At 36.0% G+C, this 17909-nt stretch overlaps 1 protein-coding gene across 5 annotated transcripts in view; it reads left to right on the forward strand.

Annotated features, from left to right (window-relative positions):
- Positions 1 to 17909, forward strand: part of LOC128865723 (protein qui-1) — a 317735-nt gene that overhangs the window by 279066 nt on the left and 20760 nt on the right. For all 5 annotated transcript variants that reach the window (XM_054106016.1, XM_054106015.1, XM_054106012.1 and 2 more), the window contains exons 19-20: positions 5159 to 5341; positions 12691 to 12786. In XM_054106016.1, coding sequence (XP_053961991.1) covers positions 5159 to 5341; positions 12691 to 12786 — 279 coding nt within the window. The remainder of the gene's footprint in view (positions 1 to 5158; positions 5342 to 12690; positions 12787 to 17909) is intronic.

The following is a 17909-nucleotide window of genomic DNA, read 5'->3' on the forward strand; positions in this document are numbered from 1 at the left end:
AAGACTTCACATAATTTATGGACTGTTTTTGTTTTTAATTTACTTTAAATGTGAATAAATGTGTTTTGTTAAGTTACTGAATATGTTTTTTATCTGAAGTATATGCAAATACAATTTTTGTTAAAGAAAATTAATAATAAAATCTAAAATATTTTATATTTGCAATTACTTTAATTTTCGTGTCATAAAGAACCCCACGCGATGGAAAATGGTACTACAAAGTAGCGCGACGAACGGCGGGTTAAGAGACTCAATACAATTAATAACACTTGATCTCAGTCGAATCGGCTGAATAACCTATAATAGTAAAATCGCCGAATAAACGAGTGATTTGAAAGAGAAATTATGAACTATAGACAAAATTGGGTTTCTTGCCGCAACCAAACAAGAGAAAGCGCCACAAATACAGTCTGTTACATAAGAGCGTGTTCACTGTTACACATAGAAAAAAATTAGTGCGTCCTGTTTCTTTTTCTATGACATAGAGGGCACCTGAGTCCTTCATACTTTTTGTAAAAAGTCAGCTGTCTGTAAAATTTACTCTTCAATTGAGTGGTTTTGCGAAATGAGTGCTGTTTACGCCTCTCGCTTTGAGACAATTTTTCTATGTTTGCATGGAAAAGGACCCAAATTATTGCAAACTGCTGCTGTGAAATATATGGGAAAGTCGAACCAGTTCGTTAGCAAGTGGATAAATCGCTATAAAAAGGTCGGTAACGTTGATGGTTTTCCTGATGGCGGAAGTGCAAGTAAAGTCTGAAAAAAAGGCGAAAAAAAGATTCTCGCTTTGTTCTCGAAAGATCCAACTTTGACTTTACGTGGAGCTACTGTGAAATTGAACCCAAAAGTTGTTGACATATCTTGAGGAACGAAGGCACTGGCTTGCCAATATACTGAAATATCTCAGTACTTTGGAAAAACCAATGTTGATTGCAAAACACGTTGAAAAACGAGTGCAATGGGCGAAGGAAAACTTGGACCGCGATTGGAGCAACGTAATTTTTTCTGATGGATCCTCCTTCTGGGCATTTCCGAGCATCAAGCACGCCAGGACAACCTCCTCCAGTGGGATGCTTCAACGGACCGTTAAACACCCCGTCAAGGTCCATGTTTGGGGGTGCTTCTTAAACAAATTTTTCGGTACTTTGTTCTTATTTACCGGTAATTTAAATGCCGAAAAAATGAATAAAATATATCAAAAGCATTTGTCACCATCTGCCAAGCAATGGTATATCAAGAAAAATGAAAGCTGGATCCTTCAAGAGGACAACGATCCGAAACATCGCAGTCGAGCGTGTAGCGAGTGGAAGGCGCAAAATGGAGTGGTCACTTTAGATTGGCCATCTCAGTCACCGGATGCAAATCCCATAGAAAATGTGTGGGCTCTGTTGAAAATGAATGCAGCTTCGCAGACACAAGCCTTGTAATTTATTCTTGACAAATTCGGAAAGTTTAGAAGTCTTTTCCGGTAGAATATGCAGAAAAACTAGTGGAAAGTATGCCCGGACGGTGCCGGGCCATAATTGACAATGCAGGAGATTGGACTTGCTACTGAGGTATTTGCATTGAGTATTGACGACCAAATTATCAATAAATTTGCGAATTTTCGAAAAATCAATTGTTGTTATTATTTAACAGTGACCACGCTCTTATGTAACAGACTGTATAGTACGTTCAGGAGAGACAGAGGCCCATTTGAAGACACTCAGCGCTCAGGCAGACTGATTCAAGGAATGTGCTCACACATTACTTTAACGAATAACTGTACGCATAAGTTGGCGTACAGTTCAAGCTATTTTGTAATCTATCCTTTAACACAAAACGTTACTTTAACGTGTACTTTGGCTTATATAATCCTCAACCTATACTGAAGCATATAATTTAACCTATGGCATTGCATAGTGTATGCTTTGGCTTATACTGAACTTATTTTTCAACCTATAATATAGCGTACAACATATGCAAAGAGTATTAGGATAAAGGAAGAATACATCGAAAGTAAAGAATAATTTCATACCCCTTTCCCTTTGTACCGCAAACTGTTTCATCTTCCTTCGTATGTTTAATCTCAACATTTGTTGCTGTTTGTACAGTACAGAAAGATGATTTCTCATCGACTCTAAAACAACCAACGTAATTCAAATGTTCAAATTATTTCTTCTATAGTGTTGCTTATTATATTTTTCTTACAGCAAGCTATGTGTCACGCAATTTGTTGGCAAATATTTCCGAAGATCGTTCGTTGGAAGCCAATTTTGTATTTGAAAGATTAAAAAAAAATTTAATTGGCAACCCTGTTCTAAATTTTTTTTCGAACTCAAATGTTACTAAATAGCTTTCCTTTCATATCCATTTCAAACCATGTCATTTATCAAACTAATTTCTTAGATGGGTGGCAATCTTATTTAAAAATATGTTTAATTAAAAGCTATGGGTCCGGCAAACTTTTAGTCAATATCTGACATGTGCGTTAATAGTCGTCAAAACCAATTCTGTATCGCAAAGATTAAACTAAAATATTTTTTAATGGCAACCCTACTCAATTTTTTTTCGAATTGAAGTGTTCCTAAGCAGCTTTCATTTGATATCCGTTTGAAAAAATCTCACTTAACAAATTATTTTTTGGATAGGTGGCAGCCCTATTTAAAAATATGCTACAATTTAAGCTTTCTCAAGCATTTTTCATTTGATATCAATACTGTGCTATATTATTTCAGTGTCAAATTTATGGCATACCCTTATTGCTAAACTGAAAATAACTAACATATTAAATTACTACTGGTTTTTTAGAAAAATGGCAACCCAATTCAAAATATGTTTAAATTAAAGCTTCCTCAAACTTATTTCGTTTGATACCAATATCGTAATACAGTATTTAACAGACATTTTCAACAGATTTTTTGTTTGTTTTTAAGTAGGTGGCAACCCTACAAAAAATGCATGCATTAGAGCTTTCTAATGTTCGAAATAACTGGGAACCGTGATTTTTAAAAAACATTTCTGGATGCAATTGGTATTAAATAACTGTGGATTTAAAGGGTGGAGGCCTTATGCAAAATATATCTGCATAAATATTTTCTCAAACTCCTTTCATTTTGTCACAATATTCTACTGAAATAATTAAAGACCATTTTTAATACAAAAACTTTTTTAAGAGATGGCAACCGTACATACACATAAATACTTCTGGATGCAATTACATTCTGCCAAATAAAAATCATCAAATCAAAAAATTCTATCATCAAAGTTTACCTATATTGTCGCCTTCAAAATAGGCTGCATTCGAAGCAGTTAACCAAGAGCCAACGATTAGTCCAGTCATCAAAGCACCTTTACACGCATTTGAAGAGATCTTCTTCAGCTCCTTCAGCGAATTCTCCTTAATGGCCTCTACCGACTCAAAGCGGCGTCCGCGGAGTGGCAATTTATGTTTTGGGAAAAGGAAAAATTCACACGAGGGCTAACTCCGATAAATACGCTGGTTGTTCGATGATATTTGTCGAGTTTTTGGTCAAAAAAGTATTCATAATATGAGCATTGTGACGCGGTGCGTTATTATGGTGCAAGAACCATGACTTTTCTTTCCTCAAATTGGGCCGTCTCCTACGCACAAGTAATATTCTTTATTTACCGTAGAACCATTTGGAATGAATTCCGAGTGCACAAAACCATGATAATCAAAGCAAACGAGTAGCATTACGTTCATTTCTGACCGACTTTGACTTGGGTTTTTGGTTTTCCTGTTGACTGGTTTGCATATCAAACTCATATTCCCACGTTTCATCACCTGTTATGATGCGCTGGATAAACGTTGGGTCTGAATTCTCTTGCTCAAGCATATCTTCAGCCACCGTCTGCCGATGAGTTTTTTGAAAGAAATTCAATTATCTTGGAACGACTCGAGCAGCCACACGTCTCGTGCCCAATTGATGGTGTAAAATGTTGCGAATTGATACGTGAGACACGTTAAGGTCACGAGCTACTTCCCTTAAACTTAAATGATGGTTTTCCAGCACTATTTCCTTGACTTTGTTGACCAGATCGGGGAAAATCTTCCACGACTTCTCAGTCCTCTGCAAAAGCCTTTTACAACTCGTAGCCTTATTCCCGTGTTTTTGATAAAGCACACTCGCCATAGGCTTTCTGCAACATTTTCAACGATTCGGCACACAAAATCTCGTTCAAAACACGAAATTTAAGATAAATTATTTGTTCCATAGTGAAAATCGCAGAGCACACTTGAGGTTGACTGATATATCAAATTAAATGCCAAAAAAAAGCTAATTAACAGGTCATGCTCAAACTCTGCGACACTATAGAGGACAGTTGTACCAACATTCCAGCACAAAAAATTTAGACATATGCGTTACGCGTGCTTCCTAAATGAACAATTCCCTATATTTTTTTGACATAATGAACTGCTAAATTCGATCCCAATATTCTACTGCAGTAACTAGCCGCCATTTACAATGCCAGAAGTTTTAATTCTTTTTAGAAGTGGTAACCCTATTTAAAAACGTTTCTGTGCAAAATTTCTGTTAAGTAACTGGAATATAAAATTCAAATAATTTTTAAGAGTTAGAAATATTTCTATGGCATGACATTGGGCAGTAGCTTATAATTACTAATACATACACATACGAGTGCATATAAAAAAATTCGGTTTTTATAACGCTGACATATACGTGAGTTTTCTTATTTGAAAGTGAAATATTTACATATAGAAGTGTTTTACGAAACGCTTTTTACTAGCAATAAATTTTACATGTACGTTTACGGCGTTCTTGGAAGTGAATGCATACGAAAACTGCACGCGAGCTTTTTTATGGAAAAAATTGTACTTGCTGACGTTGATGGGTAAACAACCGACTTAAAATCAAGTGGTGTGTAGAGGTTTTACAGAAATCATATTTTCGTGTATTTTTAATTTAAAGTTATATTTAAAAACATTTAACTCATAAACAAGTTTTTTTTAAGATTAGTGTAGAAATCGTGGAGGAATTGTGAAGAAATTAAAGGTTTGGATATGCCTGCTCAGAATGACCAGTGGAAATGCATATCAGATACAGAATTGCGCTTATAATTTATACATAGATTAATAAACATCCAAACATTTATTAAACATAAATTTATTTTATTTCTCTGCTTTCTTGTGCAGCTACACAAAATCACTCATCATCGTGCTGCGGTGACAAGCGTTAAAGTCAGCAACGCCTGCGATGTACTCATTTCATCAAGTCGCGATAAAACAATTTGCTTGTGGTCCTTGGATGATTATACGCTGTTGAACAGCATGCAAATGTGCAGTCCGGTGCGTCGAATTGACATATCGTGTGACTCGGTGAGTGGTTAAAGCTTTTAACTTTGCCAGATTTATTCATATTATAATATTGCAACCACTTACATATGCAAATGAAGATAAGTAAGCGTGCACATATACATATATAGGTGCATACAAGGTGTTAAAAAAAATGAAAAATACATTGCATTAAATAACTTAAGCATAGGGATTTATTAAGAGGTTTTAACAATCTATTTGTTTCTCATATAATTTTAATAATATTTTTTATGAAGATATTTTCATTCTCTTACTAAAACCAAGTATCAAACATTGTGCAAAGTAAAAATAAAATCAATAAACTTTCTTCAAAATTTCAAACTCATTAATCAGAATTTCGGGTATGCAGTTTATAGCTCATTAAATTTTATTTTTGAGAACTTTTTTTTTTGCCTAATTTCACCATAACGCATTCCCAGATTTTTTTATGTTATAAAGAAAACACCCATCATAATCATAAAACGTAGTGTGAATGTACATTGTTTTGATTCAAATCACCAAATCTGCTTTATGGCGTGGCGTATGAGCGACATTTTGTATGTTTAATTTGGCAAGCTTTAAAATGCGATAACCAAATAACTTTACAGTTTAGAGTTGCAGTTTATGATGCATTACTTTTATTACATATGCATATTTTCATAATTTTTTTAGCTAAAAACTTTTTTAAATGGGTTAATAAAAAATATGGTTTTAAATAAAAATAATAGGACAATTCACAATTAACACACAAAAAATGGCTACTTGACTCAACGTTAAAAAATCAAATAGAACTCTGTATATTTATAGGATACAAATCAAAACTCATTGAAAAATAAATACAAAATAAAAAATTGTTTATTCAAACAACTTTTTTCACACAAAATGAATCGATGTTGTGGCCGAATTGACAAAAGGGGCTGATGAGTGCTGAGGCAAACAATCTGACACATTGGTATTTACAAATTGTCATAGCAACACAACACGGAAATGTATTATTATTATGAAGAAGAAAGTCGGAGGGAGTACAAGAAGGCAATTAGGGCCGTCAAGAAAGAGAGCTGGAGAAATTTCTATTCCTCTATCGAAATTACCAGAGATTCTGATAGGCTGAACCGTATTTTGTCCAAAGACCATTCAATGGCTGCTTGAAAGAATCTGTAGAACTTCTTTTAAATACTTACTTTCCGGAACTATAATGATGTTGGGAGAATCCGGCGGAACCGCTATGGTGCACAGAAAGAAAAGGTTGCATGAACAATCAAATCATTTTCTTCTTTCAAATCTCCAGGCACTCACGGGATCTTTGCTATGATGTTACAGGAAACTCTTGATAGTATTCTATCATGGTTAGCGTGTCTAAACCTAGTCTACATTACAAATATATAGTCGTGCTGTAAATAACATTAAACAAGTTTGTAACGAGGATTTGGCAACGAAATGGTGGAGAAGATTTGGTTGGATTCTAGATGAATCACCACTTCAACCAACTAACCAACCAATTAGGAGACTTTGCCCCTTCATAGATTCTGAGTATTTCTCTAAGCCCAACTTCCTGGATTAACTTTAGTATTGGGTGCTTTTAAGAGTTTGGAACTAAAAATTATAATAAAAAAAAAAATTGTTGAAATGAATTTTTTTTATTATAATCTGCTAGAAAATTTCTTGGCATTTATTTTTAGAATATGATATTCGACATATGTCCGCCACGGCTATGAGTTAAATGATATATCAGTCCCATAAATTGCTTGTTAAGCGCACTGTATGGCAAGCTGCACCGTCTTATTGGCACCAAATTTGGTCGATGCTTAGCTGATTCACTTTTGAAAACAAAATATCAATCAGCATGGCTCGATAGCGCTCTCCTTTCACCGTAACGGTGAATTTTCCCACATTTCGAAAAAAAGGGACAAAGTGACCTTTGAACTTCGCGAACAGATTTCATTGAAAGCGGTTTTCTGGCTTTCAGCAATTCATGATGACTTGCCACATCTTACTGAATGGAAACGACAAAACGGTTTGCTATTCTCTGCTGTCAAAGTATAGCTATAAATATCCATAGCTCTCACGCAGCTAAAAAATACCCTATATTTGTCTTATTTTAATGAATTTCATTTCCCACTTCGTTAAAATAAGTTTACCGAGCCAAGTGCTTGTGTCGCTTATGCATCGGTACTGGGCACGTGAGCATTTGTTTGGCGATTCATCTTCTTCTCTACAGAACCTGCAAATTCCATTCAATCTTCAATGCCCTGTTAGAATTTCTGTGACGATTCTAATATTTTTTTAATTTCATTCCATAAAATAAAATTAAAAATAAAAAAAAAATTGACGCGTACACTTCGGTTAGGTGTTTGGCCAAGCTCCACCTCCCATTTGTGGTGTGTGCTTTGATGTTTTTTCACAATAGGCGCCCCATGGCAAGCAATGTATTTCTACCATGAAAAAGCTCCTCAATTTCAATCCTTATATCGGTTTAGGTGAATGCTGCCTATCATGAAGCTTTATTGCAGTAAACCCAGTAGAATCTCCAATTATGATCTTCTATGTTTTTCCTCTACTTCCTGAATAAGAAAGTAGATGTTACAGGAAAATAGCTCTGGGCCTACAAATGAGTAGACCACTCTTTCCGTGACTAATTTATCTGCCATTTCGGTTCCGGTTATTCCCATAGGGTTCCTTTTTCCTGGCCTAATATATTGAGCTTATGAAGGCATACCAGCACCAGTTCTGATGTAACCTGGAAAGAGTTGAGAGCCTCAATTGGTGCCTGGCTATCAGTAAGGATAGTTATGCTTCTGTTTTTATAGTTGTGCTCAAGGTTAAAGTCAGCGCATCTTTCTATTGCGCATACCTCCGCTTGAAATATGCCTACATTCTTGCCTAGTATTTTCGGAGTATCTTTTTCTTGGTCCGCAGGTATCTGCCCCTGAACCTTACTCGGTGGTGGATCTGTCCGAGTACGATAGCATGTGGTTTTTTTTTTATTACATATTTACCACCTTACTTTACGAGTCCTATGATGCCAGATCAATTGCACTGAATTGTGATTTGTCCTAGTGTATGTATGGGAATTTGTGAAAGGAAATTAGGGAAGGAGATAAATTAATACCGATTTGTAAACATAAGGGAACCATGTCCTGGAATTCAATGGTTGTTTTTAAAACGTTGATGGCCCGATTAAATATATAGTAAATGAAAAAAAAAAAACATTTAACGTTGGTGTCTCATTTTTTACCATGAGGCAATTTAAATTTAGCGGTAGCAGGAAAAACTTTTATTTTTTTTACCATCGCCATTGATACCAGGGGCTGTTCCTGGGCGAAAGAGTTCAACGTTATTTAAAATAATACTTTCTGGTCATCCTCTGGCGAATACTAGTCAAACTTTTGCGTGGCCTTCTAAGCACACAACCAACCTCTACCACACGAACTTAAAATCATCATAAATTATCACTTCAGAATAAATACTTGTCCAGCTTAATTAAATTGATTTGTCAGAAATCAACTAGCACACAAAAAGAAATACTATTACGAGCTACAAAATGTAGATCAAATGTTCACAGCGTTGCAAATGAAATACCACAAATAGTTGAACAACTCGAAAAACTTAAATGGAAAAAATGAAAAAGTCCTCCAAATACAGCAGTAAATCATTTGAGGAATCTCGAAGTCGGACAGCTAAGTATTTAGTTGTATCAGCTTCAGCATAAACTTTCAAGTGTACATACCAGTAGCGATTTTTGTATGTTGTTGCTTACATTGACGTATAATGCAGGTGTACACAACTGTGTAGAGAGCAGCTGGAGTATGCATTTATCAAAATGCCAGTTAGCCACTATTGCTTCCTGTCCAGCTCAGTTAAGTTGTGAAAATCATGTTTTATCTGTTCGTTTTTCGCTAGATACAAATACTCCCACGGAGAAAACGTATACCGGAAATAGATTTACGCTTAACTCTTGCCAGTATCTCTATTGTGTAAATAGTGGCTGGTCGTGTTGTTAGTCACATTCAGCCATGACTCGGAATTTCGCACAACATCTATTTCAGTTGCGACTTTCATTGGCTTAGATATGTATGTACATGCATTAGGGCGGGTAGTTTTTTTCGACTTCGTTCTAAGCGGATTTGGATTCTACACTAAATTCTAAGAAAACTAGCTATTAGGGCATAGCTTTAAAGTTAATTTCGAGCCGCTCAAATTTTAAAAGAAACTATGTTTAATAATACGAAGCTAATATGAAGTTAAATATTTGCCAAAGTATTATGAATAGTTAGTTTCTTTTATTTCAAACTTGCGCTTGTCGGGTACGAAGAATTTATTTTTGATATCTGCTTAGATGTTTAATTTAAAGAACCCCATAAAGGTGCCACAAGAGAAGTTATATATAATTTGTTTACTATTGTTGGAAGGTGAATGTATGCAATTTATTTTTCCTATGTAAATAAAACTAAAATTATATTAGCAAAAAACAACCCGAAAGTACTAACTTTTAAAATTTTCAAAAAAAAAGCTCGACATTTTTTCTAATAAAAAATTTTGTTTTTCTAATAATTAACAACGAGTTTATAATTATTTCAGTTTTAGGTCATTTTTATTTTCAGCGGGAGTTGTATTTCGCTACTTTCTATCTTCATTGCCATCTTCCTTCTCAATTTGCGTATCAAATAAAGATAGTTTATTTTAGAATTTGCGGTGGCCCGAAATTGGCTTTAGAACTGCAACTATACTTTAATGAACATTTTTTTAACTTTACGTAGAATCGGAATTTGCTAGAAACGTTGTCGAGGAAAATCATGCCATACTATTTGACCCACCCTAATGTGCATACATATATAGGTATATATGGGAATGCGTTTGTTTTTGACACTTGGCACTTCCTACAATTTCATTTGGCCGCAACCGGCATATCTACCAAATTCTTTCGGAAACACACCACCACACACACACATTCGCAATTCATCCGTAAATTATCCGATAATCTGGAAACATTTTGCAGCAGCAACAACCACTTCGGTACGACACAAAGCAGAAATTAGCTATAAAACAAGCGTAAAAGTTAACGGCAAAAATGAGAATATCGCTGCTTTAACACCTTTATTTCCACTTACGAACTAACGAAATAAAATGTACAAAAATTCAATAGTGGGAAAAAATGCAAAAATTGAATTTTTCAAGTCTTCATTTCTACTTTTTAAAGTAGACTGTGACAATATGACTGTAAGAGAGTTTTAGTTTTATCCTGAAGCAGATGGGCGTTTATAAATGTGGGTCGATAAATTCCTACAAATTTATATAAGTAACGCTCTATTCTACGAAAATCAGAATGACTCCTTTATAGCTGGATGCATTTACTTTCTCGATTTCCTCTTCGTTCATCTCAAATTTCTTATCTTCGAACTATTTCTTCATAATTGGAAAGAAAGTACTTCCAACCACTTAGACTTCTCGATTACTCTATTTATGTTCAGATCAAGTGGCACTTGGAAACCTCATTTAAAATTTCTCCTACCTAGTCGCCCTCTTTAGTCCCCCTAAACCTGCTTCGTAATTTTGCGGCTTAAAAGCATGGTTCTGTGTGTAGCGGTCCACGCCAATGGGGAAAGTCCCTGATTGCCATTCACTTGGGCACCTCATCACTTCCATGTCTCGTCTAAGTATTTTCTGGATACCTCTCAAATATATGTACGTTTGAAAGCGAGCTAAAGTAAGAAGTCGAAGCAACCCAGGATATCTCGTTGTGCGCTGAGTTTGGTACACGCCACGTGAAAATTCTCTCCCAATGAACAACAAAACAAAACCTCGGATGAGAACAGCTTACTCTGATAACAACCCCTGCAAACGAACTAAGGATTTGAGGACATGCACCCGAAATGTTCGGTCCTTTAGTGGGGAAGATGCCTATGCGTGGCAGGTTGATGTCTTCGTAAGAGCAAAGGCTGACATCATTGCATTCAAGAGATGCGATGGACGAGGCATGGTAAGAAGAGCATTGGACCTGCAACATCTACTACAGCTGCCATGTAAAGGAGCGCAAATACGGTGTTGGATTTATAGTGAGAGAGAGACTTCGTCTCCAAGTACTTTCGTTCACTCCGGTGGACAAGCGTCTTGCAATAACCCACATCAAAGCGAGAGTGAACGCTCCGACGGAAGAGAAAGACGAAACGACCAAATACTTCTTCAATGAACGTCAAGAATTTTCTTATGAGCTCTACTCCCCCACGACACAAAAATCGTGCTTGAAACTTCAATACCAGTGTACGGAATGAGGGAGTTTTTGATCCCACAGTCAGAAAATTCAGTCTGCACAACGAAACATCCGGTAACGGACAGAGGCTCGCCGTGGCTCGAAACTTGGTAGTCTGCAATATCAAATACCAGCATAAAAAACACCAAGCTACGTGGCTGTCTCCAAACGAAACCAGATCAATCATGTTGCAATAAAATCAAGGCACGTTTCTAGTGTTTTAGATGGATAGTGTTTTAGACACGGATCTTGTTGCATACACCTCTGTGCAGCAGAAAGCCTACGCAAACTACGCAAAGAATGTACGACAAAGCTGCTATCGCAGCAGACAGCCAGAAGATTCACCACTCGACTCTCACTCCTACTCCGTGGAAGGTACTGCCCAACTAATAGATCAGATTAGCTTAAATACTCCCCAGAGGGTAATACGCCTTCATTTTCTGTTAATGAGATTAATAGAATTTTTAATAGTGTCGGCTTTGATTTCGTCCTTCCTTGATCTTTATTTGTATCAAATTATATTACTTTTAAGTTTTATCTTTAAATATTATATTTAAGTTATTTTGCGCCTTTATACATAAAAAATGCAAGTACAATAAATTACCGTTGATTATGAAATTTTTTCCCATACAAAGTACGTGCTTGAATTTTTTTTACGAGAAAGAGCTTAACATCTTTAACAGTAAATAAGGATTTTGGGGTGCTTGCCAATCATATTTCGATTCTAGTTTTATTCGCTAAGACCTGCAAGAAAACTAACATCATTTCTCGTGCAATCTACAAAGGAAATAATATTATTTCTGAATTGCTGCAGTAAAACCATTTTTTTTTATTCAAATTGTAATCAAAATCATTTAAAATTAAAAAAACGGTACTGCTTAAAATATACTCATTCAGTAGCTGGTGTAATAAATTGAATAATTTACGCGCGCCGTAACTCACACTCTTTACCTATATTAAGACCATAAATGCATTGTCATTACTTTGCACCGCAACCATAATCTTTGCAGCCACTAATGAAATTCACCAATTTAACGCTGGTCTTTACCAATCAATTAAATTTTTACTTCATCTACCTCTGGTGCTGTCGTTGGCCGCTGATCAAATTTGTTCTCCTCTTTTGTAGGTGTTTCTTCTGGCGCACTGTGAAGATAATGTCCTTTATTTGCGCACACTGGCTACAGGAAAGGAGCTGCATGCCCTCAAAGGTCACAAATCACAGGTAAGACATACAAAAAAAGCAGTAAGTTAAAACTGCAAATAAAGGAGAGGTGAGCAGGAAAGTGGAGCATAGGAAGATGGGAAAAATGACTCAATTACGTGAATAGTAGAAGGCTTAAAAATGAAATTGGTCTTAGGCATTACTATCGTGCATATGGATGTATGTATGCCTGTATGAGTATTTATAGCCTACTACATACGCTTGTGCTCACATAAATAAGTCGCTTTATCTTTTTACAATATTCGCATTCTAAGTATTTGATGCTAAAGAACATTTTTCGTTAAATTCCAGTCAAAATATAGCTCACTGTATAACAAAAATCTTATAAATGAAAGCTCTAAACTTTGGACAAAATTCACAAATTTTTAACAATTGCAACAGTCAATAGAAAATATGGTATGGGAATAAGTTTCCGCCCTCGTAAAAGAGGTGTCGCTGCTGCTTTTTTATGTTCGCTCTAGTAATATACTGATGATTTGAAGGTCTCGTCCACAGTAGTTGACATTCGTTTGATCCTTTTTTATCTGATGTCAAAAATGTCTACGTTCGTACCGAAAAAACAGCATTTGCGAGAAGTCATGCTTCATTATTACCTTTTAAAGAAAAGTACAAGTGAAACGTGTCGTATATTGATCAATATTTACTTGTAAAGAGTGGTTTCGTCGCTTCCAAAGTGGCAATTTCGACGAGAGTGATAAAGATCGCGAAGGGACACCGAACAAATTCAGACATTCACAACTACTACTTATTGGACGAAAACGCATGTTGAACCCTCGCTGATATGTCTAAAGAGTTGGATGTTCACAAATTAACCGTCGGTAAGAGTTTGCACGCGATGGGAATACTCCAGAAAGCAAGTAACTGGGTGCCACATCAATTGAAGGAGAGGGATATTGAGATACGTTTGGTGATGTGTGAGATGCTTCTTGAACGACAGAAAAAAAAAAAACACCAGTCTAACGGTTAGACGCGATAGAAGTGAAACCTTCCGTAAAACAAACTGAGAGAGAATAAGACGAAAGCAGCATTAGGAGCAAGTTAATTATAGATTCATTATAATATTGCTATAAAGTTCATATTTTATTTTCTTCATTTTATTATTATTCATCCTCAATGTTTTCAATTTCAACAAATGATACGAGTGGCTTATGATAGCTAAAATATGATACAAATGCTTTGGTTTCGATGTTGTCAACATGTCTTTGAAATACCGCGTCAATGGTTGTTTTTGATCGTGTTGTCGATTCAGTGCGATTGTTACACATTTTTAAATTGAATGTTGTATTGAGAACGTCAATTAAAGGAACCGCTGTGTCCAATGCAAAATTTACGTTAAAATCACCACTTAAAATCATTGGAACTTTATTGTAATCTTTTCTAAGTATCCGCGATACTTCTGGTGTATACTTTATTAAATTTTCGTGAATGAATTCCGTGATGCTATTTATTGATTTTTTTTCTGTCGATATTCACGACACTTTTCTGCATTATTTTTCGGCATAATTGCGGTAAATATTTAAAAATGAAAATATTTACGAATATAAAAATACACACGCGGTTGCTATTATGAGCGTCCCCAGCAAAACCTGCGTGACCGAAACTCTAACACAATTACATTTTTTTGAATGTTACAAACACATATGCACGCAGGTTTTGCTGGGGCGTGACCGAAACTCTAACACAATTACACATATGCACTCGTATTTGTTTGAAAATCGACTTTTTTTTTTGGTTCTCCGTCACCTTTGGAAAATGTGTAAACAGTAAGCAAACTTTATTCATATATTTTTCCCCATTTTTGCATCAGTAAAATTAAACAAACGCCGTAGCCGAATGGGTTGGTGCGTGACTACTATTCAGAATTCACAGAGAGAACGTCAGTTCGAATCTCGGTGAAAACACCAAAATTAAGGAAAACTATTTTTCTAATAGCGCTCACCCCTCAGCAGGCAATGGCAAAACACCGAGTGTATTTCTGCCATGAAAAAAGCTCCTCATAAACATATCATAAAATAAAATAAAATAACTGTATAAAAAAAATTTTTTTCTTGTGATTCGAACCAAGGATTTTGGATCGGAAGCTCACATTGTTAGCCGCTCGGCTATCGCGCCATGCTGTCGGCGCTGGCCTAAAAGTTATTTAGTTCGTCGCTACGTGTATATGTAATATTCGTAGCCAAGAGTGTCGCTTTTTTCGTTTCACTTTTTCTCAAATCACTCCCAACGATTCTAAAGAAGTTTTCACTTCAAAAAGGCATCGCATCGTCACTGGTGATGAAAAATTGATCTATTATGATAACCCTAAGTGTCGAAAATGTAGAAACCTGTCAGGGGAACCAGGTCCATCGACAGCGAAAAAAAAAGAGGTTGTCTGTAAAGTCGGTTTACTGGCGATAGTTTAACGTGACAACGTCATAAGAAAATACTAATGTAGTGGTTGCAATTTTCAAAACAAAATTTTAATTTTATTTGTTTGATAGTTATTTTGTATGGATATAGAGGAGGAGGTAAATGGAATTGCAATGGAATAGGTCAAGTTACATTTACAAAAACGTGAAAAATTACGAAACATTTATCAAATTCATGAAAAGTATCTTCAATTTCGATTGTGCATCAGACGTTAATAAGTCAACAACACTAAGAGGCACCATCATCGATTTGCCTTTTTCAAGACACTTTACACTCGAAACACTCCCTTTCATTTCCTACTTTTTCTATCATCGTCCTATTCTCAACAAAGAAATGGTTCATTACCATGCACACAGGAAGAAGGCATATGCAAATACAAGTATGTGAATTTATATACAAATGCGCATATACATACATATACATACATATATATGCTCACTCAAGTAGGACAGAGCCAGATGTCGAACGTTGCCGAACGCGGGGGCCGATTGTGCTCTTTGTCGTTCGTTCCGCGCTCTCGCTTGCAGTTCAAGCACATTAGCTTACATTTGCTTGCGTACAGAATACATAGATTCGTATATTTGATATGTCCATATGACTTGTATGCATCTTTACATATAGATTTGTTCTTTTTGAAATTTGCGCGAAATTGCATATGTATATGCATGTTTATATACATATATTAGTATACAACATATCTTATAAGGTATATGGTAAATATTACCATACATTTTTTCCTTCATATATAATAATAATAATAACATTATAACAACAGGTATTATTAACAAACTTGGTTTTATTTTAAATTCTTCAAGTGAATCAAATTAATAATAATCAATAAGAAGGCATATGCAAATACAAATACGTGAATTTATATATGTACATATGCGCATATACATACATATATACGCTCACTTAAGTAGGAGAGAGCAATATGTCGAACGTTGCCGTTCGTTTGCTTTGTTTGCTTTGTCGTTCGTTCCGCGCTTTCGCTTGCAGTTCATTCAATGCAATGAGCAAGGTAACGGCAATGAGCAAGGTAACTACATATGAGCAAGGTAACGACAAATTTTTTCGTGCGTGCAGCCTGTTAAATCGAATTATAAGACGTTATCACGTCAAAAATATTCATGCTTCAAAGGTTATGTTGTGCATCTAGTGGGTTCAGAAGGGTCTCATCTATTATGAACTCCTTAAACCATCTAACCATCTGAAACCATCACTGCCGATCGTTATCAACTGCAGCAAATGCGTTTGAATCGAGCTCTCAAAGAAAAGCGACCGGAATGAGACGGCCCACATGACAAACTGATTTGCTGCATGACAACACCAGGCCACACGTTGCTAAATCGGTCCTGAAATATTTAGCGGGACTGCACCTTCCCTAGACATTGCACCTTCGGATTACCATCTGTACCGATCAGTGCAATCAGCCCTTGTTGGAGAGCGATTCACTTCTTACAAGAGCATCGCAAACAGGCACAATGAATGGATCACGTCAACAGAACTCGAATTTTTCATCAAAGGAGTCCGTATGATGCCTAAAAGATAGAGTAAAGTTGTAGCTTCCAATGGCACATATTTACTTTACATGATTTTTATTTTTTAATTGTTTAAATACTTCGTAACTTTGGCTAAGAAAGGACGGAAACTTATTCCCAAATCCAATAATATATGGTTAGTTAAGATCTTTAGAGCATCCCTATCTTCAGGCTACATCCCTAATTTATGCAGAAGATCAGGATAGTCTTTATTTCCAAAGCAGGGAAACCGGGCCATAATACTGCGAAATATTTCAGACCAATTAATATCTCTTCGGTTTTACTCAAAACAATAGAAATACTGATTGATCTACATATCAAGAGAACTCTTAATGGCGAGAACTTCAGCAATGCACTTTTGTGCTTACCAAAAAGGGTAAGTCTGTAGAAACAGCACTGCACGAAGTTTTTGGAACAATAGAGAAATCTCTGAAAAATAAGGAGTTAACTTTGGCGGCTTTTCCGGATATCGTTGGAGCGTTCAGTGATGTTGATGCGAACTAGATAAATACAGCGTTGACGAACATAAGCACGAACAAAAAGATTATTGGATGGATAGACAATATGATATCCAACAGAGTAATCTCCTCGAAGTCAGGTATCACTAGTCTAGCGGCCAAATCTGCTTCTAGGATTAAAGCAGCAGATATGCTAAAAGACAACGCGCACGGTCATGCATCAGTTCTATGTACTATCTGTGGAGCACTTGCAAGGTGCATCGGTAACAGACTATCTGGTTCCCAAAATAGATCTGAACAGAGACTATAAAATATGAATATGAATGAATAATAAAGGATTGGCAGACCAGAGTCATATCAGATGATAGTGGTCACCATATTTATACTGACGTCTCGAATATGAACAATGGCACTAGATCGGGAGTTTACCCAGAACAATTATACTTAAATTGCTCCTTTGGACTCTCAGACTGGTGTAGCGCTTTCCAATCTGAGATCTACGCTATAACAACGTATATAGTACAGCAGGTACTTGCCTCCAGCAAGCCTTCCCATTTTTGCTGATAGTCAAGCAGCCTCAATTGAAGATTTGTTAAAGAATGCAGGATGTCACTCTCGCTTATGCAACATTACAACACCACACTTTGTTGAATTCCTGGCCACTCTGGAGTGGAGGGAAATGCAAGAGTGGATGAGTGTGCAAAGAAAGGCACTG

Source organism: Anastrepha ludens, chromosome 6 (assembly GCF_028408465.1).
Source record: "Anastrepha ludens isolate Willacy chromosome 6, idAnaLude1.1, whole genome shotgun sequence".
Taxonomy (NCBI): Eukaryota; Metazoa; Arthropoda; class Insecta; order Diptera; family Tephritidae; genus Anastrepha; species Anastrepha ludens.